Here is a 24,938-nt window from a genome sequence, read left to right as displayed (position 1 = left end):
TAGACAAAAGACGCGAATTTCCACGGCTTTGGAGGAAGACAGTGAGGCTGTGGGCTGGGCAGCTGGGTGGCCCAAGCACCCCAGTTCCGCCCCTGACAGAGCACCCGGGGAAGCCACCACACCGTGCTGTGCCTCAGTTTCCTTAGCTGTCCCAGGGCAGAAATAAACACCCACTTGTGGCCCAGGATGCTCTTCATCCAGTGAATGGAGAGTCCCCGGTTTAGCTGTTGGGAGGATGACCTCATCCAAGGGCCCCTGCCCGCCACGCCTGAGTCTGGGGCCCCCAGATCAACCAACCGACACGAGATATTAAGGAAGAAATCTAATTTCTGGGGCTCTTTAAAGACTCAGTTTGAACAACAACCATTTGTGTTCTGATCTGAAACAGCCACACCGGCCTCCTGCTAACTGGCTGTGGCTGCCTGCCTGACTCCCCCGGAGGGCTAAGAGCTGGCGGGATCCCATCCTGGTGAAGCTGACACCCCATCCACTTGCTACCAACAGCAAGTGCAGGAAAACAAGCCAGAAGGCGCACTTGGCGGGAAAAGGCTGCGAGCGATCCCTCTACCAGCATTAAAGGGCAGATGTCGGCACACGATATCGAGTTGGAGAACGAAGGAAAGTTCTAGAAAAAATTTAAAATACAACATCTATTCCATTTAGCAAACCTGTATAAACCAACCACCAAAACCAATCTACACACGAGTTTCACTAAGACTTCAAGTTAGAGGTTAAACTAACCATTCCGGTCAAAGAGGGAGCATGGCCCAGCTCGTTTGACAAAAGTAGAAGAATCCTAATAAAATTGGGCAAAGGGAGTGCCAAAAAAAAAAAAAAAAAAAGACAGTTGAATACCAACTTCCAACTTCATTTATGAATGTTTATGCAAAAAGCAGAATTTTTGCATTTATGCAAAAAAATGTCTGGGCCACAGCCCAGCCCCTGGGGCCGATGGCGGGGGAAGAAAGATATCATGGTGGTCAGAAGCCACAGTGACCCTCCCTTCATGCCTGGGCCCTGTAAAAGCTTTCTGGAACCTCCGTGGGCTCTGGGGGCAACTCTGAAGTTGGTATGTTCCCAGCAGCCCTGGGAGAGGAGGCGAGAAAGACAAATGGAGCTGACTCATCCAAGATGAAGTTCGAGTTCTCGCACTCTGGAGTTCGTGGGCTGATTCACACGCGCTGCAGACACATACCACCCCCAACCCCAGGCATGTGACAGCTACGGGCCCAGAATCCGCCCGTGTGTGCCACCACAGTAGTGACGGCTGGCCTTGTGGGTGGCCGCACGCTCAGACCCCTGGGGAGCCAGATGACGAAAGCCAAGAGGGACTGACTTCCCACCACCAGCCCGCCCGAAAAACGTCATTCAAACAGTGTGGGGTGCACGAAGCCGTCTCTCAACTCCCCAGATACCACCAGCCTTCACACACACACACCTGCTTCCTGATTCAGAGTTGAAATCCAAGCTAAAATGCAAAAACACAGACAGATGTAGAAAACACGATTATCACTTGTCAGCGCCCACCACTCAGGGACTATCTCTTGGCATATTTCTTTCCCCCTTTTTCTGTTTCAGGTTTTTTGGGGGGTGGGGATAGTCTTTGCCTTACTTTCTTACCCCCATCAGACATTTTAACATAATCATTTCCTCGTGTCATTGAAAATCTAATGACTGAACGACACCGGAGTATACAGACGGCATTATCATTCACTTGTCATTTGCTCTGCTGGACTTCTAGAATGCTGAATTTGGCCCCTATAAGAAAGGCTGGCCTGGGAGGCCTGGGTGGCTCAGTGGGTTAAGCCTTTGGCTTCGGCCCAGGTCATGATTTCAGGGTCCTGGGATCGAGCCCCACATCGGGCTCTCTACTCAGCAGGGAGCCTGCTTCCCCCTCTCTCTCTTCCTGCGTCTCTGCCTACTTGTGATCTCTCTGTCAAATAAAAAAAATAAAATCTTAAAAAAAAAAAGAAAGAAAGAAAGAAAGAAAGGCTGGCCCATGAAGTCTCATCCTGCATCCTTCCCGTGGGGCTTGCATGGGCTCAGTGGAGCCCAGACTCTTCCCCAACCTTGTTCTGTGCCAGTCGGACCCAGAGCTGCACATAAGTAAGTCTCCGGGCCGCCTGTGGCCTGAGGCACAGAATAATGACCCCCAGGGGGGTCTGCCCCCTAATCCACAGCACCTGGGAATATGTTCTGTTATGTGGCAAAGGGGAAACTAAGATCACCGATCAGCCAAATGCTCCAGGTGGGCCCAGTGGAATCCCCAGGGTCCTTAAAAGAGGAAGGGGAGGCAGAAGCCAGAGAAGGGGAGGCATGGATTCCTCCTCACCAGAGCCTCCAGAAGGGACCAGCCCTGGCGACACCTTGACTTTTGTCAGCTCAGACCCATATCAGACTTCCGAACTGCAAAACTGTAAGAGACAAAATACCTGTGTCCTGTTAAGCCATAAGTCTGTGGTGATCTGTTTGGGCAGCTCTCGGACCCCGATAGAGCCCTGGGTTGCTCTTTGGGGGCTGGGCGCCATCCATATGCACACCTGGGCTTCTTGTCCATCCAAACACTGACAGCTCTGCACCTTTATCTCCAGCTGGGACCCACCCTCCCTGGAGCCCAGCATGATCTCCCATGTACATATCCAACACTGGCCCATTGGTCCCATCTCTGCTCCTGGCTGCTCTGCTCCCTGCAAGCCCATTGTCCGTCCCAGGACAGGACCCCACCTTCACCCACCGCACAAACAAAACCTCAGATGGAGTCATCGTGGTCCACACCCCACTTGGCACAGGCTGCCAGCTCAGTCTTCAAAGAACAGTTCCCAGAGTTGGGGCTAACTCCCCCCTTGGCCATCCCACCCGGGATGCGCTGTTTCTTCTCAATGCACCTTGGGGTGGGGTTCCTCCCACCCGTTTCCACGCTGACCCCTCTATACTCTGTTCTTCTCAAACACAATCTCACGAGATCCTGCCCTACCCTCAACCCTCCGCAGGTGTCTGACCTCACTTAGAATAAAACGGGATTCTTCCCCTGACCTACCGGCTTTCTAAGTCACCCATCTCGCGTGCCTCTCTGACCTCAGCTCCCGACACCCTTCCCTTTGGTCACTGCACTTCAGGTCCCACCTCAGAGCCTGCAGTGTCTCCCTTCTAGAACATTCTTCCCCCCAGAGATTGCATGCTTCAGTGGCACCTCGGGGTGTCCGTTCCATTTTAACTTCTCCCTACGCCCTACTCCTCGGTGACTGTTGTAGCTATCTGTCACCACCCCCTGACATGACACGACCCAGTGACGAGTTCATCGCCTGTCTGCTCGCGTTTGCTACACCCACCATGGCAGGAAACATCTGGAGCATAGCAGGTGGTGTCCCAGCTCTGCTCAGAGGGCCATCTGCTCTCCCACCCTCGGGGCTGGCCTCTCAGCCCTCTGAATTTGCAAGTGTAAACTGCGCAAAGGGATGTGCCACCCAGTGAGGAAACCAGTGGGGAAGCCCTGGAGAGGGACAGCAGCGCAAATGGGCTTGCCTAGAAAAGAGCAATGCGGGGGACCGGGCTTGGCCAAGGAGTGGGGAAGGGCCAGCAGCCGCAGAGGGTCCTGAGCTCGAGCCCCTGTGAGCCAGCCAACAGCCACCCTCTTGGGCTGCCCAAGGAAACCAGGCTCCCGAGGGGAGAAGAGTGATCCAGTCCCTCCCAACAGACCTTGCTAAAACTGCCTCCAGGGGCCCACTGGTCACTTATTAATTCATTCACTCAACAAATGCTTATTTCCAGATACTGTTGCAGGCTCTGGGGTAGAGACAGAGAAGAACCAAAGTCCCCACCCTCCTGACTGGAGTCCTGTCTGTCCCTGTTCCCTGCTGCCACTGCAAGGTCACTCAGGGAGGACACCCTGGCCCAAGCCCTTGATCCTCTGCCTTCAGAGGCCTCTGGGAAACCCAGCACCAAGCAGCTCAGCCTGGAGAGTCCTGGGTTCAAGTTCTACCTCACCACTTGTCACTCTGGGTGACACTGGACCCAACCCTGGAGCCTCAGCTTCCTGTTTTGTGCAGCTCTCCGTCAGTGCTTGTGTGGGGATGAGACAATATGGGTGACAGCTGTCTGGGTGCCTGGCTCAGCATGTCCAGTGAGGACAATGGAAGTTGTCCTGTCATGTTCCCTGGACCTCGCTCAGGCATCCCTCTCCCTGGCTGGCCCTGAAGCGGGTTCCAGCATGAGGAAGTGACCTCATGGAGCTCACAAGCTGCTGGGGGAGATGCCCCAGCCCACAGAAAATTCTTCAGGGTGTGGCCAGTCTGAGAGAAGGAAGCTCTGGGGACTCCAGGGGCACAGAGAAAGGGCCTGAACCAACATGGAGGTCAGGGAAGGCTTCCTGGAGGAGGCGACTGCTGAGTATGGTCCCTCCTTAGCTTCTGCCTCCCAGCTTACTTCCGGACCCTTGTTTTAGCAGCCTGGTCTCTGGATGCTGGGCAGCTCCTGTCTGGGGACTCAGGGGGGCAGTGGGTGGCAAGATCAGCTTCCCCCTGCCCCAGCCAGCGCAGGAGACACCTACGCCACTCCCACCCTCCCCGGGGCACCAGCCCCAGGACAGGCGCTGTCCTGCTGCCCCCACTCTGTACCAGGTCCCAGCTGGTGTGGACACTTACGTTTGGAGTGCTTGTCACACAGAGCGGCTGCACGCATGTCGCAGAGACGCAGGGAGCCCTTGCTGCTGCTGTAGACAAAGAGGTTGCAGTGGTGGGGGTGAAACTCAGATGCCGTGATCACTTCCGTGAGGTCCTCCATATTGGCTGGCTTGATGTCCACGATGTCTGGCCCATCAAGGAAAGGGCAGAGAAGGCAGGGCACCCTCGCTGTTCTGCCTTCCCACCTACCCTGCGTCTGAGCCACATCTCCATCCCTGAGACCCCTGGACAAAGCCCCAGACTTTGTAGCTCCGAGCTACAGACCGGCATGTCCAAATGCCTGCGGGCTGCCCCCTCTGGATGCCATTCACTGTCCCTGCAGCCTCCCCCCCGACCTATGACCTCTCCCCAGCCAGCACCCACCAGCTTCCCAGCCTCCCTTCCTCCCCCCATACCAGGTGCCAAGCAGAAGGCAAGGAGCATTTGGGGACCTAGCACGTGCAGGGCTCCTGGTGAACAATTTCAGTTCTCCCTGTCACTGATGCTTTGCACCTAGGGCTGAGTGTGTGGGGAACCCCACCCACCGGCACCCACTGCCCTTCTGTCCATGCTATCAAGACTTTCCTTTGGGGAAAAGGTTCTCTGCCTTTCTGAGCTCTCTGCCCTCATCTGTGCCTTCCACTCCACGAACAATCGCCAGGAGGGCTGAGCATGTGGCCTCGCAGGTGCCGGCACAGGGATTCCAGGCTTGAGACGCAGGACATGCTGGGAGCAGCTGTGTCCTCTCTGCTGGGCTGGGTGGTGTGCAGAAGAGGGGCATGTTCGTGTTGCTGGGACAAGGGAAACCTGGAGCCTGCAGCTGGGGCAGACACCTTCAAAGACGGAGCAGAGGAAAAGACCCAGCAATGCCGTTTGAATCCTGAATCGGGATGTGCAGGAAGCCATGAGCCTCGTACAATTAAATACGGGAGTCAATAAATCCATTTTCTATTAGGATCAGGAATTCTGTTGCTTGCAAAGAAAGTATCCTTGGCAGATACTCTAGAGCCCAGAGAGGGTAAGCAACTTGCCCAGCATGGCTCAGCAGCAAGCAGTAAATCTACATTCCCAGCCATTGCTTATCGTCCACAATAGCAAATTCAAACCCGTTGGTGTAGCGTTCAAGGCCCAGCACAGCCCTTCTCCACCTCTCCGGCTTTGGATCCAACTGGTCCCTGAGCCCTAAAGGTGCTTTCCTCGCGGACAGCGACATCCTGGTCTCTGGTGTCCCCAGTCCTGCACGGGGGCTCTATCCAGCCTGTCCCCTGTAGCTGAAATGCCCTCTCCTCCCTCTGCCTCTGTGTGTGGGCCCTGGAATCAGAGCCTGGGGTTAAAATCCCAGCTCTGCCACCTCTTCCCCATGCAATCAAGAGGAAGTTCCCCAGCTCTTCGTGCCTCTGTTTCTTCATCTGTAAAATGGGCCAACAGTTCTAACACAGTCGTACTGTTTAAACTACAGGCGTCCAAGCCCCTTGCTCACTGCTCGACACATCAGGGAGCTCAGTGAGTATCAAGGACATTACCGCTTTTTGTTATCTGGAAAATACCGACGGAGACTCACCTGCCGTCAGCCTTCCCTCCTCCTCCCACCCGCAGCCTCAATAAAGGGGCATTTTGTGACTTTTGCAAACAGGAGAGTTTCTAAAACAACACAAAAAAGTGTAGAAGCTGAGTGACCAGAAGCACTAAGGAGAGTCTGTGTGCTCACACTCAAATACTGCTTCTGGAAACATCTCATTAACCAGAAACTTAGAATCACATAAAAATATAGAGGAGAAAGGAGCCTGGGCTGGTTTCCCAGGAAACTGCGGTTTTCTGGGACAATAAGAAGAAGAGATTAAATCATAAAAAATGAGACTGAACAGTAAGAAAAAGCTGAGACTTCTGTGCTGCTAATTCCATCCTCATCCTTCAGGGGCTAAGCGCCTACATACTCCTGCTTGGGAACGGCTTCAGCTTCTCCCCCAACCTTAAAATGGTGTCTGGGGAAAAGGTGCGGCCGTTTGTGAAATGTCAGACACGTGAGCGCAGCACCTGTCTGATGCTTCTGCTCGGGGGAACTAAGTCCTCTCTGCCAAACTCGGGCCACAAAAGTCCAAGGAAGCTTGGGGACATGGAAATACCCAGGCCTCAGGGAACCCAGCTGGGCTTGGAGACCCAGTGCATCACATATTAGGGGACACATGTTTGCACTGTGTTTCATCGGGCTGCGACTTCTGGGGGAGCAGGAGTCAGTGGGATAAGATGGAAACACCTTACCAACCACTCCAGCTTTCCTTCTGGGGCAGGGTAGGAGGACCTGTCCACGGGCACCACGGAACTCAGGGCAGCCGCGTCCTGATTGCTTTTCCTGAAGAATGGAGGGCAGAAGTGACAGGTGCCAGGCGTTCCTCCCCACCCCCAGGCTGAAAAGCTTTGAGGGTCAGCATGAGGTGTGCCATGACACCTTCCCCTCTGCAGGGGGGACCTGTACCCCAGGGGACCTGCTACAAAAGATATCTGAATTGTTTCAAGCTTCTGAGACTTTCCAGTGGTCTGTTTCTGGCCATAACCTACCCTCCCGACCCACTCAACATCTAAGCCCTCTTCCTTTTCTCACCTCGGAATGTTCTAGAATGCAGCTCAACAGAGAAGGATCAGAGGTGTAACATCTGAGCTCCAATCACTCTGTGTCCACCAAAACCAAAACTCTTATGCACCCAACCACAACTGTTTTTCTGTTTATGACCGTCGTGAGTCACTGGCCACCCACATTTACTCAGTGTCTGGCTTGTAGAGAGAGAGGCCAACGCTCGTGAAAATCTGTTCACCAAGATGGGAAGACTGTGCATCCCTGGGAAGGCAGTGCAGTGGGGGGCTCAGAATCCTCCTCCCCTGGCCCCCAGGTGCTGCTCCCTGACCCACAAGGGGCCCAAGGCCAAGCAAACAGGTATGGCCTCTTTGCTCAAGTCCAGACTACATGCTTCCTGCAATCCTGTGGTCATGTGACCTTCCTGCCCCCATGGTCACGTAGCCTTAGAAAGACACTTGTCACTGGTTCAAAGCCACTCCGGGAACTCTGTATGGCCTCCTCTTAAGGTCCTTCACTATATCTACAAGTACTCTTTCTCTCAGTGAGGCCACATGTGCACACGACAGGGGATTTGCAAAAGTGGATGAACCCCCCAGCTCGTCGGGGGCCCCTGAGAACTGGGCCAGGGGTGCACAAGGAGTGTCCCACCCAACTCAAGGGGAAAAAGCCCTTACAGGGAAGGCGAAGCGCAGGCTCAGGGAAAGGCCAGGCCAGGGGGGCAGGGAAGGGGGTCCCTGACAAGGGCCATTAGAAGGGCCGCCGCCCAGCAGTGTGTAGGAATCCTTACAGCATCTGCGCAAACGCTCCAGAGCACTGTGGAACCCAGGAAGCACACTGCATCTGGGTTTCTGTGAGGTTCTCGGGAAGGTTGCCTTCCTTAGGTCCCCACTGCATTCTGCCCGCAGACCTGCTCATGCTTGGCTTTTGCGCCTTGTCTGCCCCGTGGGCTGGCCACTGGCACGCTGGCCACTGGCACGCTGCTTCCCGGCTGTGACCCCTCAAACCTCTCCAGCCGTAAGTGATGTGTACCCTGTCCCGTGGTGGAGGACGTGGTGGGGGGTCTCAGAAAGGAAGAGCTGTGCTCTTGGGTCTTGGCAGAAGGGGCCCCGCCCGGGACTGACTGAGCTGGTTTCCACTGTTGGCAATCCACCCCCGTGATGGGGGCAAAGCAGAGCAGGGGTGAGAAGTGCACACTTCGGGCCGGGAGGGGTGTGTTCCCTGGAGCGCCAGGGTCTAGGGGGAGGTCTCTAGCTCCTCACAGCTTTGGGGTCCTGCCCCATATCTTACAGTGAATCCCTTCTCCTTCTGGGCCCAGGTGTAAACGGGCAGATCGCTCTAGACCCAGGGCAGGCAGATGTCTGTAAAAGGCCCGAGAGTCAGCATTTTAGGCGTAAGAGGCAGTAAGATCTCACCTCGACTGGTCACCGCTGCGGCTCTACAGCAGAGCGGGTGCGGACAACATGCATGGGAGTGGCTGAGTGCCCTTAAAATGCGAGCAGGTGCTCTGACCCCCAGGGCTGTGCTTTGCTGGCTGCAGGCCCAGAAAAAGGACTGTGGTCTTGCTTTTGTAACAGTAACCTCCCTTCTTGACCCCCTGCAGGACCAGAGTGAGACAGAGCCCCACTGGCCTGGCTCCTCCCTCCCGGGCCTGGCTGTGCCCCGTGAGCTCTGGTTCTTGCAGGGAGGAGTCAGCAAAGCTCTGAAACAGGCTTTTGTCTGCCCTGCCCAGAGCAGAGTCTGCAGCTCCTGCTGTCAAGGACACTGCAAGGTACTCCAGGCGGGCTTTCTGCTGTGTCATCAGGTTTATAGGGATTTTTATAGAACCTCCTTCATCACCTGCTGCCAAAGGGCCATGGCTTTTTGGCAGCCAGCCAGGGTCACATTGGTCCCTGGGCCGCATCACCACGATGTCCCACTTGGAGGGTCCCTGAAGTGTCGGGAAGAAGGTCACTGCAGCTCAGTGGCTCTCATTCCTCTGAGTTCACCTCTCAGCCTCGTTCCCCCTACACTACTGAGGGTGGGTGGGGGGAGGTGGGCACAAGTGCCAATGCCATCACTCATCCACGGCCAAATCTCCCCCCGGCCATGAGATCAGTCAGGCCCATGAAAACGACAAACATCACTGGTTTATTTGGGAAGGAGCTCAAGTGAGGAACAGGGATGGAAACCATCCCGTAAACATCAAAGAAGCACACAGATACGAACTAACATCACGGCAGGCTTTAGGGACAGCGCCACGACCAGGGACTCTATAGAGATGCAGCTGCTGAGGCTGGAGACCCAGTCCACCCCTCAGAGAGCTGCTGAGTGCAGCCCCCAACCCTGCACCTGCCTCGCATCCCTGTGGGAAGGACCACCCATCCTCCACGCCCACGAAGGAGGAGAGACACCCCAGGGCCGGCAAGTGACATGCCCAGGGCCATGGGTGGGCCACCTCAGAGTAAGGACAGAGTCTTGGCTTCCTGACTCCCAGCTCGTGCTCCTCCCTGTGCCCACCCTTTTCTGGCAGGAGGGCATCTCCACACGATACACAACCCCACGGGCAAGGCAGCTGGGGCACACTGGACTGGCTCATGACCTGCAAGGGGGGTGCTAGCAGTGTGGGTGGGAGCGTTCAATGAGAAGGATGCAGCCTTGGGCTCCACTGATTCAACTAAACAAAGTGTGGTTGATCTAGATGTCTCAGCAGGAACATGCACTCGGGATGGGGGAGACAGTTACCATGGGGACGGAGCAGCCACCACACGAGGACGGAGGCAGTTCTGCCGAGAACCACACCATGAGAAGCCTCCCCCACGGGCTCTCCAGGGACACTGGAGAAGGCCTCCTGCCCATGGAGGCAGTCTTATTGGGGAACAGCCACCAAAGCTATTTTTCTTTCTTTCTTTTTTTTTTTTTTTTTTTCAGCCAGTTTTCTCCAAAAGATGACCTGGCTATGGACATGAGCTAGAAGCACTCTGGCCAAACCACATCAGATCCTGGAAAAGGTTCCTGGCAACTTTGGCCTCTGTATGAATTTGCTGCAGGCTGCCACAGCGTGGGTGGCTTAAACAATAAATTATTCCCTTCTAGTCCTGGAGGCTGGAAGTTCAAGATCAAGTTATCAGAATGTTGCCTTCTTTAAGGCTTCTCTCTGTAGGGTGTAGATGGCCCTCTTTTGCCCATCTCCTCGCACAGTCTTCCCGCTCTCTCTCTTAACCTCCTCTTCTGGTAAGGACAACAGTCACAAGGGATTAGGACACCCCCACCCATGGATTCCTTTTAGCTTAATCACCTCTTTAAAGAAAGACCAAATACAGTTACAGTTGAGGTCCTGGGGATAGGACCCCAACATATGAATTTCAGTGGGACACAATTCAGCCCATAACAGGCTCCTTCCCTTCTCTGCTCAGAAACTTACTAACTATGAGGGTGCAGTCCTGCTTGGAGAGAAGAGCCAGATTGCTGGGGCCACAGGGGGCCATGGAGAGGGGCTAGTCCATGTAACCGCTCACGCACAAGCCCGCTAAAGCCCTTATGTGTCTTCATGTGTCAAGCCACCAGCCAGCCTATGTGATTCCCAAGTTCCGAGCCAGGGAAGAGAGCACTAAGTTCAGAGTCACAAAGACCAGGGCTTAATAGTCCAGCCCCACGGTACACAGCTGTGTGACCCTCTGGACAACTTCTCCACCTCCCTGCCTCTGCTTTTCTCATCTGCAGAATGGATTGATAACATCTGCTTAGCAAGGCTGTGATAAGGATTTAATGAGAGGACATTAAGTCAAAGGCCCTAGCAATTAAAGTAAATAAAATGACTTAGACATATGATTTTTTAAAAAGGCCCTAGCCCAGTTAGTACTTTTAGCAATAATTAAAGTTCTCTAAATCAGAATCAGTCTTTCTCTCCCTCTGGGAAAACAGGAAATTAACCAGGTTGCCAAAGGTGCAACATATGCCCCTCCTCCCCGAGAAAATAAGAACTTAAGGCTCTGTGTTGAATGGCACGCCTTCCTTGGCTCCTAAAAGCTGAGGGAGAAACCCCAGACAGGACAGAGCTGGGAAGCACACCCAGGAGGCTGCCTTCTCGTTGTTACTGAGAGAGGGCAAACCAGAGTCTCTCCTGACCTCCCCTCCCAGGGTTTCCAGCCCAGCAGTGAAAGCAGAGGACCTCACAATGCTGTCCCGCCGGAGCCCCAATGGGGCAGGATAGGAGAGAGGACTCCGGGCTGGGGTCAAGGGTGGAGGAATTTAATCAGAAGCATGTCTCAGAAATGCCATGGAGGCCCATCAGGAGGAATCAGAAGCACAGAAAAGGCACACATTCTCATCACTAGAGCCTCTGTTAGGAACACACAGCTGCCACCGCCCATGCACTTGGCCACCTGGGTCAATTGTCACCGATGTCACCATATGATCCCCACTCTGTCCTGCTGTGGGAGAGCACACGTTTTCCCTTAGGATCTAAAAGTAAAGCCAGGAAGCATCATTGTACTCATGGGGCTTCTCAGAGCTCATCCCCACACCACCCACAAAATGACAGCCCCATGAGGGGAGCCACGTATGGGCTAGAGGTGGAATGACAGCAGCTGTGGCAAAGGCTGTGGCTCTCCTCACTGCAAGGTTGTGCAGGGATGCGTGTGCATTCTGCACCCAGAGGTCCCGAGTCTGAATCCTAGGCCCTGCCACTTCCTTGCTGGGTAACTCTGGGTAATTACTTGCCCTTCCTGTGGCTTTGTTTCCTTGTCTATAAAAGGGGGATGTGAATGAGGCCTACTCCACAGTGTTGTCAGGAGGTTTAAAGAGACTTGGCATAAGCGATGTGCTCAGAGCTGTGTTGGGCACAGAGTACGTCTCAGTAAGGGATGAGGGTGATGGTGCTGTGCAAGGTGGTGGGGGGAGGTGGTGGGTGAGAGCACTCACAGCGCTGGTTGCCCGTGAAGTCAGCACCACGGACAGCTGACAAGCCCTCCCCGCAGCCCCTCTGGAAGCCCAGCCTTGCTGAGCCCCCAAGCAAGGGTGTGCTGGCAAGAGTTCACCCACATGCTTTCTGGGTGGGACACAATTTTGGGGATTCAGACCCAGGGCATTTCTGAGCACACATTCCTGTTCCTTCTCTGTAGAGTAGAACTACGGGAGGACGTAACAAGGCAGCTTCTAGGGTGTCTGACAGCAGGTCAGGGCCAGTGTGAGTTGAGTCTGAAGTCCACCAGGCTCTGTGCTCCCTGACCCTTCCACCCTCCTAGCCCCCACCATAGTCCTCTCCTTTGTTCCCTGCATGGGGAACACGCTCAGCCCACAGGCGGCTGAGTGTGGACCGAGGTTTGGAGGCTCTGCCTGCCCCTCATCGCCACACCATCCCGCCTCATTTCAGGACCTGCTCCATCAATGGCGATTAGAAATTTGCTCAACCAAGGCTTGGCACGATGCAAGCTTCCACCATGAGAAATCGGTCAGGGGGTAGGAAAATCCATTGAACCATCTTCACAATTCTCCAAGTGCTAAAAATAAAGCAGTGGCCCATCAGCTGAGACCTTCTGTGCAATCTGTTACCTTTATTTAAAAGGCATCAAGTTCCAGAAAAATCACTCAGCGCTGCCTAACTGTCTCCAATGTTGGTATTACAGGATGTGAGAAGTTGTTTCAACAGATGTGGACACAGCGCCGGGGAGGAAAGGGGCTTCAACAATCAGAGACGACATGGCAATTCTGAGAGCCAGCCTCAAAGACCTAAGGAGCTTCTGTTTAGGGGGGAAACACTGGCCACCTGGTGGGCCTGATTACTGACAGGCCTTTCACAAGCATGACTTCTTTATTCCTTACAAACATCCTTTGGACGAGGAGTTTGGCTCATTTTACACTGGTGGAAATCGGTGGCCAAGGAGGTTACACAATGAATCTGAGCACAGGTCTGCCAGACCTCAGAGCCCAAACCGCTGCTCATTTGTGCCCGGGGTCTCTGAGCCTCCCTGAGCCCAGATTTACAAGAAGGTGTCTACATCCTAACACCACATGGACACTGGAATTCTTCCATCCAAAGTCGTTGTGTACAACCATTCCTAAGCACCTACTATGTGCCAGACCCTGCCTTATGTATGAGGATACAGAGACAGCTCAGAGGGGGTGTGCCTCATCTCAAGCGTTTCTCCAGAAAATGGGTTGAGGAGGAAAAGCCCAGTGTGACCAGGTAGTGTGGGCTCAGAGGGGCTCTGACAGCCCAGGAGGCACACAGAATGGGCAGAGCAGAGGTAACCTGGTGAAGGAGGCTGTGAGTCACGCTTAAGGGCAAAGGGGACCCAGCCAGGCTACAAGAAGGAGAAAGAACAATCCAGAAGAGGAATAGCAGAAGTCAGAGCACCTCTCCCCTTAATCCCCCCCAATAACATGAAGGGAACCCCAACGGCCTGAAGGTGTGGTCAGGCCTGATGCACAGGAGCCTGGGGAGGCGGGTAGGGGCCATTGCTGAGGGATTTGGACTTTCTCTAGGAATTGATGGGGAGCCACTGACACCTTTAAGCCAGGGCCTGACATGCTCAGAGCAGAGGATCTGATGAGCCACTCTCCCAGCTCTGTGCAGGGCCAGGGGGGTTGGGTTGTGTAGGATCCAGGCAACGGGCCAGGCAGGAACCATGTGGCTGCAGCGGGGCCTTGGCAGGGATGGAAAGGAAAGCCTGATTCCAGAGCCATCCAAGGGGAGGAAGGAAAGGGCTTGGCACCTCCTTCCATCTTGGGGGCGAGGGAGAGGAAGGAGGTGCCTGGCACACACACGGAGGCTCCATGAGCACTGGGCTCCCTGCCTCTCCATGCACAGCAGCCAAATCTCAAATTAGCAACAGAAAGGTCTTCTGAGTCCGCTTCTTCACTATCTGTTCGCACTGGTCCAAACAACACCCACCTTCTCTCCTTTATTAAGAAGGCTTTTCTTTCTCTCAAAACCTTTGCTAGAGATCAATTCTGCTAGGGTGGAAAGTATTTTAAGAAGGTAGTTCCACAGCAGGAGATTTTGGGGGGATCTGAGCCTGAACCACAGTGCCCACTGGGGCAAGTCAAGACACCGGAGGGCAAGAGTTAAAGGACGGTGAAGCCCCTAGCCCAGAACACCTGGCCATGTGCTTTGCCCAAATGGGGTCTCCCAATTTGGAGCCATTCCTCCCACGTTGGAAATGAAACACCTTTTCTAGTTACTTGACGGTGCAAGACCCATGTCGTGGTGGCAGCCCACGGTCCCAACACCTTTTCTGCCAGGACACCGGCCTCTGCAGTGCAGGTACCAGGCTCTGCGTGGGGCCCCTGGGGCTCATCATACTGGTGGCCAAGCAGCAACAGGCCCCAGGGAGTGCCAAGTGCACCATGGCTCCCTGACAAACTGGTCTCAGCAGGGGAGGTTTCCACAACCACCGCACGGCCCAGGAGACTCCCCACTACCCCTCCACTTAGCCCACACCTGCAGCCCTGCAGATAAATGGGGCTGGAGAAACTATGCTTGGTGGTCTCCCAGCACCTGCCAGCTGCTTGCATGCTGGGTAATATACTTGTTTATTACATGAATGGTTTACTGTCTGTTGGCTTTAGGAAGGCAAAGTTCTTTGTCTATCTAATTCAAAGTCAAAAAGCCTGGCATACAGTAGGCACTCAATAAATACAGTGGTGAATGGCATGTTCTCCAGCATGTGGACAGGGCACAATCCATGTGTTTAAATGGGGCAAGGAGGCACCGCTGGTCATAAGGACTCAGGAGGACCGTGCCTGCCGTCCTGAGGTGGATCAACCCTCTCTTCTTGTTCACAACTAACCTGTTCCAATGTCCTGTGGCCACCTCAGTCTGAAAGATGGTTATGATATGGCCCACTGCCCCACTATTCCACTGCCTCCTGCCCACGGCCAAGCCCCTGCCTGCTCGTTGCTGCTTCTCCCCAGATCTCCTCGCTGGGCTCCTGGGCTCCTGGGCTCCAGGCTTGCCTGCTGGAATCCAGTCTACCCAAGACACACACACAGCTCTCCCACCGTCCTCACCTGCCACACCCTGCCTCGCCCACCCTTGCCCACCACAGCTTGTGTGGGTGCTGCCCTGATCACAGAAAGGGTGATGTTCCCGACAGAGTCCAGAGGCCCCCACGGGCAGGGCCGATTTTCTTTCATTGCCCCTGTGTCCCTGGGGCTCAGCATGGGCCCGGGTTAGAAGAGGCACCAGGAATTAACGGCTAAATTAAAGGGAACACTATCCCTTATACAGCTGCGGGCTTTATAGTTTGTAAAGGGTGAGGGCATTCACAGTGTTACCAAGTTCTTACAGCAGCCCAGCAGCGTTAGTCCGGCCTGGGGCATGTCCCCAGCCTGGTCCTATGACAAGGGAGCCAGAACTCCAGGAGAGTGGCCACAGCAGGTGGCCCAAGGGCAGGGCAAACTCCCTGGGCCCAGGCCATGGAGGCCCGAGAGTGAGTCCCAGCTCTGCCCCCGTCAGCCCAGCCCGCAGTCTCCCTGAACTTCTATTTCTGCACTGCACAATGGGGTAATAACGGGCCACTGCATTCAGCTTTCACATCAACACCAAGGTCAAGGGAGACAGCAAAGGGAACATGGTCGAGTGCGAGGAGGAAGCGCTGAGGACAGCCCACAACAGTCCCTCAAGTCCCGTGCCCACCCTGTTTGCAGACCTAAAGCTGCCATGTGACCCATTTTGTTCTGCTAGGAAACTGGTCAAAACCTCAAACTTGGCAGGGGACGTCTGGCTGTGTGATCCACCACAGGGACCCCCAACTGCTGGGACAGTGCCTGCTTTTCCCAAGGGGACCCCTATAGTGACCCCCTCCAGCACCCTTGATTCAGGCCTGACCAGTCAGAGCACTGTATCCCACCCCCACAATAGTCACAGGTTCAGAGGTGCCCTTGAGGCCCCCATCAGAGCCCATGGGGCGCCATCTGGGGGCTTGGTGGGACAGGTTACAGGAAACTGGTCTCTTTCCTCTTGGACTTTATTCTGGGAGGGCAGGGCATGTGCTGGTGGCCCCAGTTTGCCACCATGGGGCACCTGAGATAAGCCAGAGCAGAGAGCAGATGCAAGAAAAGCAGAGAGAACCATCTAATGGCATTGTTTCAGCCCCTGGCTCCAGCTGTGCCTGAAGCCTTCTCATGATCCACAAGTCAGTAAATGCCTATATTTGACTGAGTCAGCAGGGGTGAGGCGTTCTAAGCCTTGCAACCAAAGGAGTCCTGACCCACTGAAGCTCTCAGCACTGGGAACAAGGGCAGGGCCCACTGGGCTTTCAGCCTGAATGGAGCGTCAGGCAGATGCCCAGCCCAGCTCTCTCCACCAAGCCAAATCTGAGCTTCCATTCCTTCTGAGCAGCTCCAGCCTCAGGTTCTCCTTGAACTCTGGGCCCACTGCAATCTACTTCCACCCTCCTGGCTCAGAGCTCTCCACCCTTTCGGGGCAGGAAGGAGACAGATGTTTTCGTTTCCTGACACCAAGCACCAGCTCTGTGCTCGGCGCAGCTGGGAAGGGCTCACTGAACGCGCCCGCTGCAGTCCTAGCGGGGAGGGGTTCATGAGGCTCACAGGAAGCTGGTTACTTCCCAAAATCAGCGAGCTTAGGGGGAAGAGCGAGACTCTTGCAGAGGCTCACAGTGACCGCAAAGCCCCACACCCACCCGTGGGGCTCAGGGAAGAACATGTGCTTGTCCTCTGTTCCTGTGAGCCCCCTTTCTCCCTGTTCCCAAGGTCTCTCTGCCCAGTGGCCTCCAGCCAGCCCCTGATTCTCAGGGGCCATTCTGACCCTCAGAAGCCATTTGCTACCCTCTGTCTCACCTTCAAGTCCTCCAGACAGCTCCTTCCTGCTCCCACACGCCCTCCCGGCCAGCCCTGGCTTCTGCTCTGATGGACACAACCTACTCGTGACCTTAGGTAAGGCAGCAGCAGTAGCAGGCAGGACGCCCCATGCTGGGAGCTCCTGGCGGCAGAAGCAGCCCGGTGCCCAGCACAGAGGGGACACTTGGGAGACTGTCAGCTTGCATGACAGTTCTGGTGTGTGGGGGGGTGCCTCCTACCCCGTTCCATTGCACACCTGGGAGGCAGACTTCACAAAAGGCAGCTGGACATAAAGGTTGGAGATGGGGAGTCAGGGGTTTGGGGTGCCAGGTGCTGGGTCGGACACTTGCTATGTGTGAGCTCTGAGTGGGTTAACTTGGGCTCCCTGGGACTCAGTTTCCTCATTGATACAGGAAGTCATGAGAGCACCTACCTCCCGGGTTGTTGTGAGGGTGACATGAGTTGACATGAACACATGCTGAAGTCAGGCGCTGAGCCCCACTGTGTAGGATTATTATTACTGGCCTGCAAACAGTGACACGGTAGCAACCTGCCTGCTTTGTCCATGGGGGCTCCTCCCAGGCTTGTGCTTGTGTACCAAGTTCTTTCTTCACCAGCCAGCAGGGTCTAGAGTCCATCCTACTGCCCTTAGCTTGCCTAGATATAGGGCACCTCCAGGCAGGCCCCCCTCTGACCCCCTCCAGCTGGGCTCCTGACACCTCGACTATCCCCCTAAGCCGGGACCCCCAAGGCTGCTCATCACACACTCAGGCCCCTGCCTTGGGCTGCAGGGAGGAGAGTCCAGAGCAGCCTCCGTCTGACTCTGCAATGGGTTTGCCATCCCTCCTCTGGGAGGACAGACCCCAGAACTCTCTCTCCTCTGGGGTCCCCGAGGCGGTCCCAGAACGACAGGGAACACAGCCATCCAGAGAAGGCAAGGGGTCAAATATAACCCTCGGCAGCCATGGATTTAGAGTTTTCATAAATCAGTTCATCAGGATTCCAGATCGGGGCCTCACTTGCTGAAGAAACTGAGTGAAAGCAGAACTGAGCCAGCAACCCCCTTCTGGTAGCCCCCTGAGAGATGGTGCGGGAAAGGATACTGAAGCTCCTGTCGGTGACAGCCAGGTGCCAGAGGTTGATGCGCAGGTCGTCCGCCGACATGTACGTCTCACAGTCGCTGTTGACGGAGATGGAGTTGATGTGGTAGGTGTGGCCGTTGGCGAAGACCCTCCGTGGGCTCACCTCCACCATCAGATCCATGGGCTTCAGCACAGGCACCTGCAGGGGAGGGGGTGGGCTGTAGGATGATGAGGTGACGGGGGGGGGGGGGTGTAGGGGGAGGGGGGCCCAAGGCAGAGACGGCATGCCGGGGCTACACGATGACAACCAGAGGCCAGGAGTGTGCTTGTGGGTGTCCATCCTGCACAGGCTGGGAAAAGGCAGCACCATGTGGCCAATATTTTTCACCAGCTAGCCCTACAGGAAAGCTTAGCCTCCCAGGATTGGTTCTGAGTCGGCTGCGGGACATTGAATAAGAGGCCAAACCCCTCAGCACCCCAGATTCCTTGCCTCTGAAATGGAATAAGAAGATACCATGGCAGCCCCCTGCAACAATCCACCATTTTTGTTCCCTTTTCACAAGGAAGTGACTGTGGAGGCAAGAACTACATTTCCCAGCTGCCCTTGCAGTTGGCTGTGGCCATGTGACTGGTTCTGACCAGTAGGATATGAGCACAGTGACACTGGGCACGTGGGCCTTCTCTGCCTGCTTTCCCATTCCACTGCTGGAAGGTGAGGACCTGAGATTTTGGAGTGAAGGGGCAGCAGTTACCAGGGAGAGTCCCGGGAAGCCAAGCTGAACTGGGCAAGGACACACAGGGCCAGACGGGCTGCCAGCCCTCGGGTGGGAGAGAGAAAATAAACCGATACAGAAGGGAGCACGTGTGCGTGTGTGTGTGTATGTGAGCAAGAGTTCACATAGCACACGTGCTATGTGGAAAAATAAAACAGGTGCAGGGTCGGGTGACAGGGTGGCTGGAAAGGTGCCAGGTAGGAAGGGAAATGAGGAGGGATCGTAGGAGCAGGGCTGACGAAGGCTGTGTGGCTCAGACTTGGGCTGACATGGAGCTGAAAATCTCCTCCCAGTAGACCTCTCCTGATTGCCCGTCAGTCTTAGGCTGGGCCAGGGGCTCCCTGGAGGGGCCACAGTCTATCATAGGCCTGGCCCCACGACGCGGCTGCTGTCGTATTCCTGCAGTGGCCTGTCGTATTCCTGGGGTGCACCGTGTCTTCTCGTGTTCATCTCTGTATGACTGATGCTCAGCCCAGGATCCTGCACAGAAAGGTCCCGGGGGAATGAGTGGGCAGGTCAGTGAATAAATGAATGGGGTGAGTCCCTTGGGCTCCCCAGGGAGCTTGGTGCTTCAGTCAGGGTGCGTGAGCCCTAAATGTTCCTCCTCTGGCACAGCACCAGGGGACCCAGCACAAGCCTGTGCCAGCATGTGTGCCTGCTTGTGCACATGTGAGTGTGCATGCATGTGCATGAGTGTGGGTGTGTGCAAGTATGCATTTGTGCAGGTGTATGTGCGGGCATGCACATGGATGTGGGTGTGTGATGCGTGAATGCGGGTGTGTGGGTGTGCACATGTGTGAACATGAGTGTGGATGTGTGCAAAATCGGTGTGCATGCCTGCCTGGCTCTGGGCCATACTTGTGTCGCTGACTCTGGGCCTGAGCTTCTAGGAACTCTACCTGAGATGAGAGCAGGTGGTGTGACTGGGCCTCCGCCTTGCCCATGTTCCCCCCGTGTTGGATATTCTAGGCCAGCTCTTAATCTTCCTTCCTTTTCCTCAAGTCACAGCCACCCGCAGGTCCCCTGGACTTGCTCAAGTCACACCTATCTGGAGAAGGTCAGAGCATCACTGGCCCAGCAAATTCTTAGATCTCAGTCTGCCTCCCCTCCTTCTGGCAACATCACTTCCCCTCCTGGCAGCCTTGGCCTCCACCCAGGGCTCTGTCATTTACTACCATCCCCAAACCATATTTCAGAGTCATTAAAAGAACAAAGGAGAAGAGTGAAAATAAAAATGCCCTGAAGTTTTGGGTGTCTCATGATTAAAACGATTCCTCTCCCCCAACCCTTCTAGAAGCCACAGTCTAGTCTGCCTAGGTGAGAGGCAGGACAGCAGACATCTAAACACTAAGGACAGAACATTGTGGATACACAAGGCCAGACTTCACAGAAACAGGGTGAGGGTTTTTCCATGGCTTGTGTAGAAACAGCTTCACAGAGGAGAAAGCTAATAGGGTTTTAAAGGATGAATAGGAGTTCACCAAATCAATAAGGTAGAATGACTCCGTGTCTTTCTCCCTGTGGGGCTGGGCACTCAATCTGACCCAGCCCACCTCTGAAACCTAGGGAGCTAGCATGGGACCCAGGGCATAGCAGCTGGTCAGTAAACAACAGTGACAGGCTCCAGCAGGAACAGCTTGGATTCAGTAAAAAACTGCACACGGCTGGGTGGCTTGGGAAACACAAGAAGAGACAAGGAAGAGGTGAGAGGAGGAAAGACCCAGATGCCCCTGTTCTTTCTCCCTTTCTCCTCCTCCAGCCTCAGCGGGTGGTTAAGGGTCATCTTGGGATGTGAGTGAGATACAGAGCAAAGTCTCAGATGCTGGCAGGGAAATAAATGGATTCCCGCGGGCCACCGGCTCTGCCGCAAACGCCAAGCCCATCAAGTGGTGATAATTGCATCCTTCCCACCAGATGAAAGCCTCATAAACTTCCTGGGGGCTGGGGGAGACATGGGAGGGAGCACATCACTCCCATTACTCAATGTGGAAGCTAATTGGCCTCCTGGCTTTCTCAGAATTTATTTGCACAATTTGCCAGTCATTTAGAGGCTGATATGCTTAAACATTTATTTCTTCATCTCAGGACCAACATTGATTACTCTTTCATATTTATGACGATTCCCTGCACACGTAGTCAGCGTATACACTGAGCTGCTTCAGGGAAAGTGAGTCCTCATCCCCATTTTGCTGGTGAGGAAACGGAGGCATGGGGCAGAGCCCTGCCTTCAGCCGCCTGACCAACCACAAGTGGACCTGGGAGCCGTTGGGGAGCCCGGGAGAAACGCTAACAGCCCCACGCCAGGCCTCGCCACTGTCTTCCCATCCCCAGCCCCCCGGGGGAGTGGTGCACACTCAGAGTCGTGAGTTGGTCCCCCTCTCCCAAGAGGACAGGCAGCTTGTGCGATGTGACCCAGGCTTTTCCGATCGGCCAAAACATGGAAATCGGAGCTGAAGAGAGGTACCTGTGAGGCTCACTCATGGGACTCAGGCCGCCTCCTCAGAGCCAAGCTGGTCCCAGGAACAGGAGACACTGAGACCCAATCCTGCCCCCAGGCTCTTTGTTTCGCTGAGGGCTCCCCATGCCCCAAGCAGGGCTGGGCACAAAACTGGTGCTCAGTAGGTGTGCAATGTGTAAATAAGTCCAAACGAGCCATGCACCAGCATCCCCTTCAGCAGACACGAGCAGAGCCCTGCCATGTTCCAGGCTCCGTTCCGGAAGCAAGGAGCAGACAAGGTAGCCTGGCTATGCTCCCTGCCTGCTGGAGATGGACAGGGACAGACTTCTATGGAATCTTCTCGCAGGATACCACTGACCATCCCCACTGCTCTCCCGGAAGGCTGGGACCTTGCTCCCACATCACGGAAGAGCCTGGGATGCTGATTCTGGAGCCAGACTTTCCTGGGTTTGGATCCTGGCTCTCGTTTCGTCTGTCAAATGGTGTTGATAATCATGTGTCCTGTTTATAGGACTTTGGGGAGGACTGAGGTACCATGGGTTGAGTGCTTGGAAGATTGATGCTGGCCACGGTGCTTATGCTCGTACCAGACCATGAGTCAGCGGACTCACGGAGGCTGAGTGCCTCCCAAGGCCACACCGGCAGCCAGTGGCCCAGGCAGGACTGGAACCCAGATCCTGGGACTCCAGAACACTCTCCACTGTGTCTCACAGCCTCTGGAAGAAAGAGGAGTTCTTCTGCCTTTTAATCACGTGGGAACGAGTGTTTGCTTTGGCATGGTCCCGCAGCTGAACCTTCCCAGCCTCTTTTCAAACAGCCCTCTTTCCCACTGAGCAGGCGGCGAGAATCACCTATTCCAGGCCTCTCTCGGCCCTTCGGCAAAGGGCTTGGAATCCATGAAGTTCAGCCCATGGGTTCTCCAGGACACGCATCACCCCACCTCATCCCCACCTCACTTCTGAGAGAAAGAGAATGGCCTCTGCTTAGCTCATGAAGAGCCCGAGGCTAGAGCCAGAGAAGAGCCTTCAGCCTCCCCACAGGGAAGCAGCCCAGCCAGGCCCCGAACCCAACTCTGGCTTAAATCTCAAAGGCCCCTCAAGTCCTAAAGTCTCACTGTTTCACATATGAAACCCACACTGCTTCCGGCTTGCCAGAACCTCCCGCGTTCCACATCTTACCTGCAGTGACGTCACCGTGGACAAGTCCTTAAGCTTCCCTTCTTCATCTTTCAGGTTATATCCCTCGGGCCTTTTATCTCGTTCCGTGATCTTCCATAGTTTGATAGTTTTATCTTTCAAAACAGAGCAAATGCAATGAGACGCATGACTGACACCAGCACGGAGCACAGTTCAGGAGACGGGGTGGCTGGGAATTCCAGTCGTGGAAACCCATGCAGAAACAGGGGCCAGAAACTAAAGTACTTTGGAATGCTGAGCCCCCCCGCATTGAGAACAGCTGTTCTGGAAAGTCCCACAGCCCTGCGATGGACTTTATGGGAATGAAGAACAAACTTCTGTTAAACCACACACACACACACACACACCCCTACACACACACACACAGAAAAATAAATAAAAACATAGAGCGAAGCAGACTGCTGGCCATGCTGCAGGTGGGCCTTGTCTAATCAGTTGAAGGCCTTCAAAGGCCTGACACGCCCTTCCCCACCCCCGAAGAAAGAGAGAATTCTGCCAGCAGGTGGCCTTCGGACTCAAGCTGCAACATGAGCTCTTCCCTAGATCTCCAGCCTTCCACGCAGCCCTGCAAATTTTGGGTTTTCCAGCCCCCACAATCATGTGAGGCAACTAAAATATCTCTTTCCATATATCTTATCTGTATGTACATGTGTATCCCTACCTACACAGCTACACACCTACACACACACACGCACGCGCACACACACACGCACACACATGCTTATCATATCGGTTCTGCTTCCGGGACTGTAGCCAAAACAAACGGCCTTCTCCGCGGGAGAAGGAAGACGGAGACAACTGCCATCATCAAACCCTTGTAGGCACCAAGGACATGCCGTTTCGAAAGGGTGCAGGTGGAATTTAAACCCAGGGTCAAGAAGCTCCTGAAGCTGACCTTCCCTCCCGAGGGACAGGAGGAGAATAAAACATCCCACTCCCACCGTTAAAGGAAAGGAGCACGCATGTGCAACTCCCTAGCACCAGCCCTGTTCTAAGCCACCCTGTGGCTTTTCGTCATTTCGTCCAGTCAGCGCCCCCACGAGGCAGGAATAACCATGGCAACGCAGATGAGGAAGTGGCAGGGCCGGGATGTGAACCACGTGTGATGGACGCCTGCCTGAGCATGGCCCAGGGCCAGGCACCCTTAGGGGGCTTGGTCCTGCACTGGGCGCAGTGAAAGATGAGAGCAGCAGGAGCCCCAGAGGGCAGGCCCGGGGTCAGGAGGGGCTGGCGGGGGTGGGAGGCAGCCAGGACTGACTGCGGGAGGGCCAGCAGGCTCGGCGGAGAAGTCCGCAAAGGCTCAGTGGCAGGTGACATGAACTGGAGGTCTGAGGGAGGAGGAGGGGCTGGCCAGGTGAGGGGCAGACAGGGCGGCCTTCAGGCGCAAGGGCTGGAGGGGTCAAGTCCAAGCAGTCTTGAGGATGCCTGAGCCGCTGCACTAAGTCTGGGCTCTGTCAGGGAGGACAGGTGGCGTCACCGTGTGAGGCTCACGCATGCTGCAGCAGGGCTGACTGGCCTCAGGGTCCTGGCCGTGTGGCCTCCATGTCACCCCGACCACAATCCGGGGGAGCTGTGTCCACCCCGCTGCACAGGGGAGGGAACTGAGGCCCAGGGAAGCAAAGCCACTGCCCCAAGATCACAGGGCTGGGACAGAGTCCAGACTTGTCCTCCCACCACTCAGACACCACTGATGACAGGGGCGAGAGATGCAGGAGGGTGAGCAGGGGGACACCGAGCCTCGGGCCCCAGCATCCAGGCCCTGAGTGGGACACATCGAAGCAGGAGTCTGGCCAGGAGCCTCCCTGGAGCCTGGGCAGGGGTGGGGGAGTGGTGCATGCATCCTCCCTGGGGCAGAATGGTCAAGTGTCCAGCCAGGCTTCTGAACCCGTCCTCCTGCGGCTGCCCGCCCCATGTTCTGAGTGACAACCCCACCCAGGGGTGCTCTGGGATTCCAGAAGTTAGGTCTGCCTCCTCGGTTGGGAATGCCATGCTCCATCCACCTCCCAGGAACAGTAATGACAGAGTTACCCCCGACCCAGCCAGCTGAAGCAGTGCAAACAAGCCCCACCCTCGCCATGGGCCAGGGCGGAGGGAGCCACGAACCTCATGGCTCTGAATGTTCCCACCACTCAAGATGCTCTTTCAGAGCTCTGGGGACCTAGAAGGATGCTCAGTCCAAGCGAACTGGGAAAGAGCACCAGAGAGCCGGCGCCCCACCCCCACGCACGCCCCTCACCGTTGGTGGACAGCAGGGAGTGGGCGGCATTGTGCTGCGGAAGCCACTTGATCTTGTTGATTTTCTCCTCTATCTCCAGACTCTTGAGATAATCGAACTCAGGCTCATGGCTCTGGAAGGTGCTGTAGACGTCATACTCGCCTTGGCTGTGAGGTGCATTTTTACTCTGCGAGAAAAGCCAGA

General features: G+C 55.2%; 1 protein-coding gene and 1 long non-coding RNA gene across 3 annotated transcripts in view; one reads left to right on the top strand and one right to left on the bottom strand.

The window, feature by feature from the left end:
* PPP2R2C (protein phosphatase 2 regulatory subunit Bgamma) overlaps positions 1-24,938 on the bottom strand; it is a 127,558-nt gene that overhangs the window by 21,858 nt on the left and 80,762 nt on the right. For both annotated transcript variants that reach the window (XM_032333777.1, XM_032333778.1), the window contains exons 3-6: positions 24,756-24,921; positions 22,502-22,614; positions 18,114-18,291; positions 4,641-4,805 (exon numbers count right to left, since the gene is read on the bottom strand). In XM_032333777.1, the coding sequence (XP_032189668.1) occupies positions 4,641-4,805; positions 18,114-18,291; positions 22,502-22,614; positions 24,756-24,921 (622 nt within the window). The remainder of the gene's footprint in view (positions 1-4,640; positions 4,806-18,113; positions 18,292-22,501; positions 22,615-24,755; positions 24,922-24,938) is intronic.
* LOC116584856 lies at positions 18,309-20,113 on the top strand. The gene is made up of 2 exons (XR_004283351.1): positions 18,309-18,804; positions 19,868-20,113. It is a non-coding gene; the product is annotated as an uncharacterized LOC116584856 (long non-coding RNA).

The sequence above is a fragment of the Mustela erminea genome, chromosome 2 (genome assembly GCF_009829155.1).
Source record: "Mustela erminea isolate mMusErm1 chromosome 2, mMusErm1.Pri, whole genome shotgun sequence".
Lineage (NCBI taxonomy): Eukaryota > Metazoa > Chordata > Mammalia > Carnivora > Mustelidae > Mustela > Mustela erminea.
The sequence above is the reverse complement of the archived record's forward strand: the minus strand, read 5'-3'. Positions and strand labels throughout refer to the sequence as shown.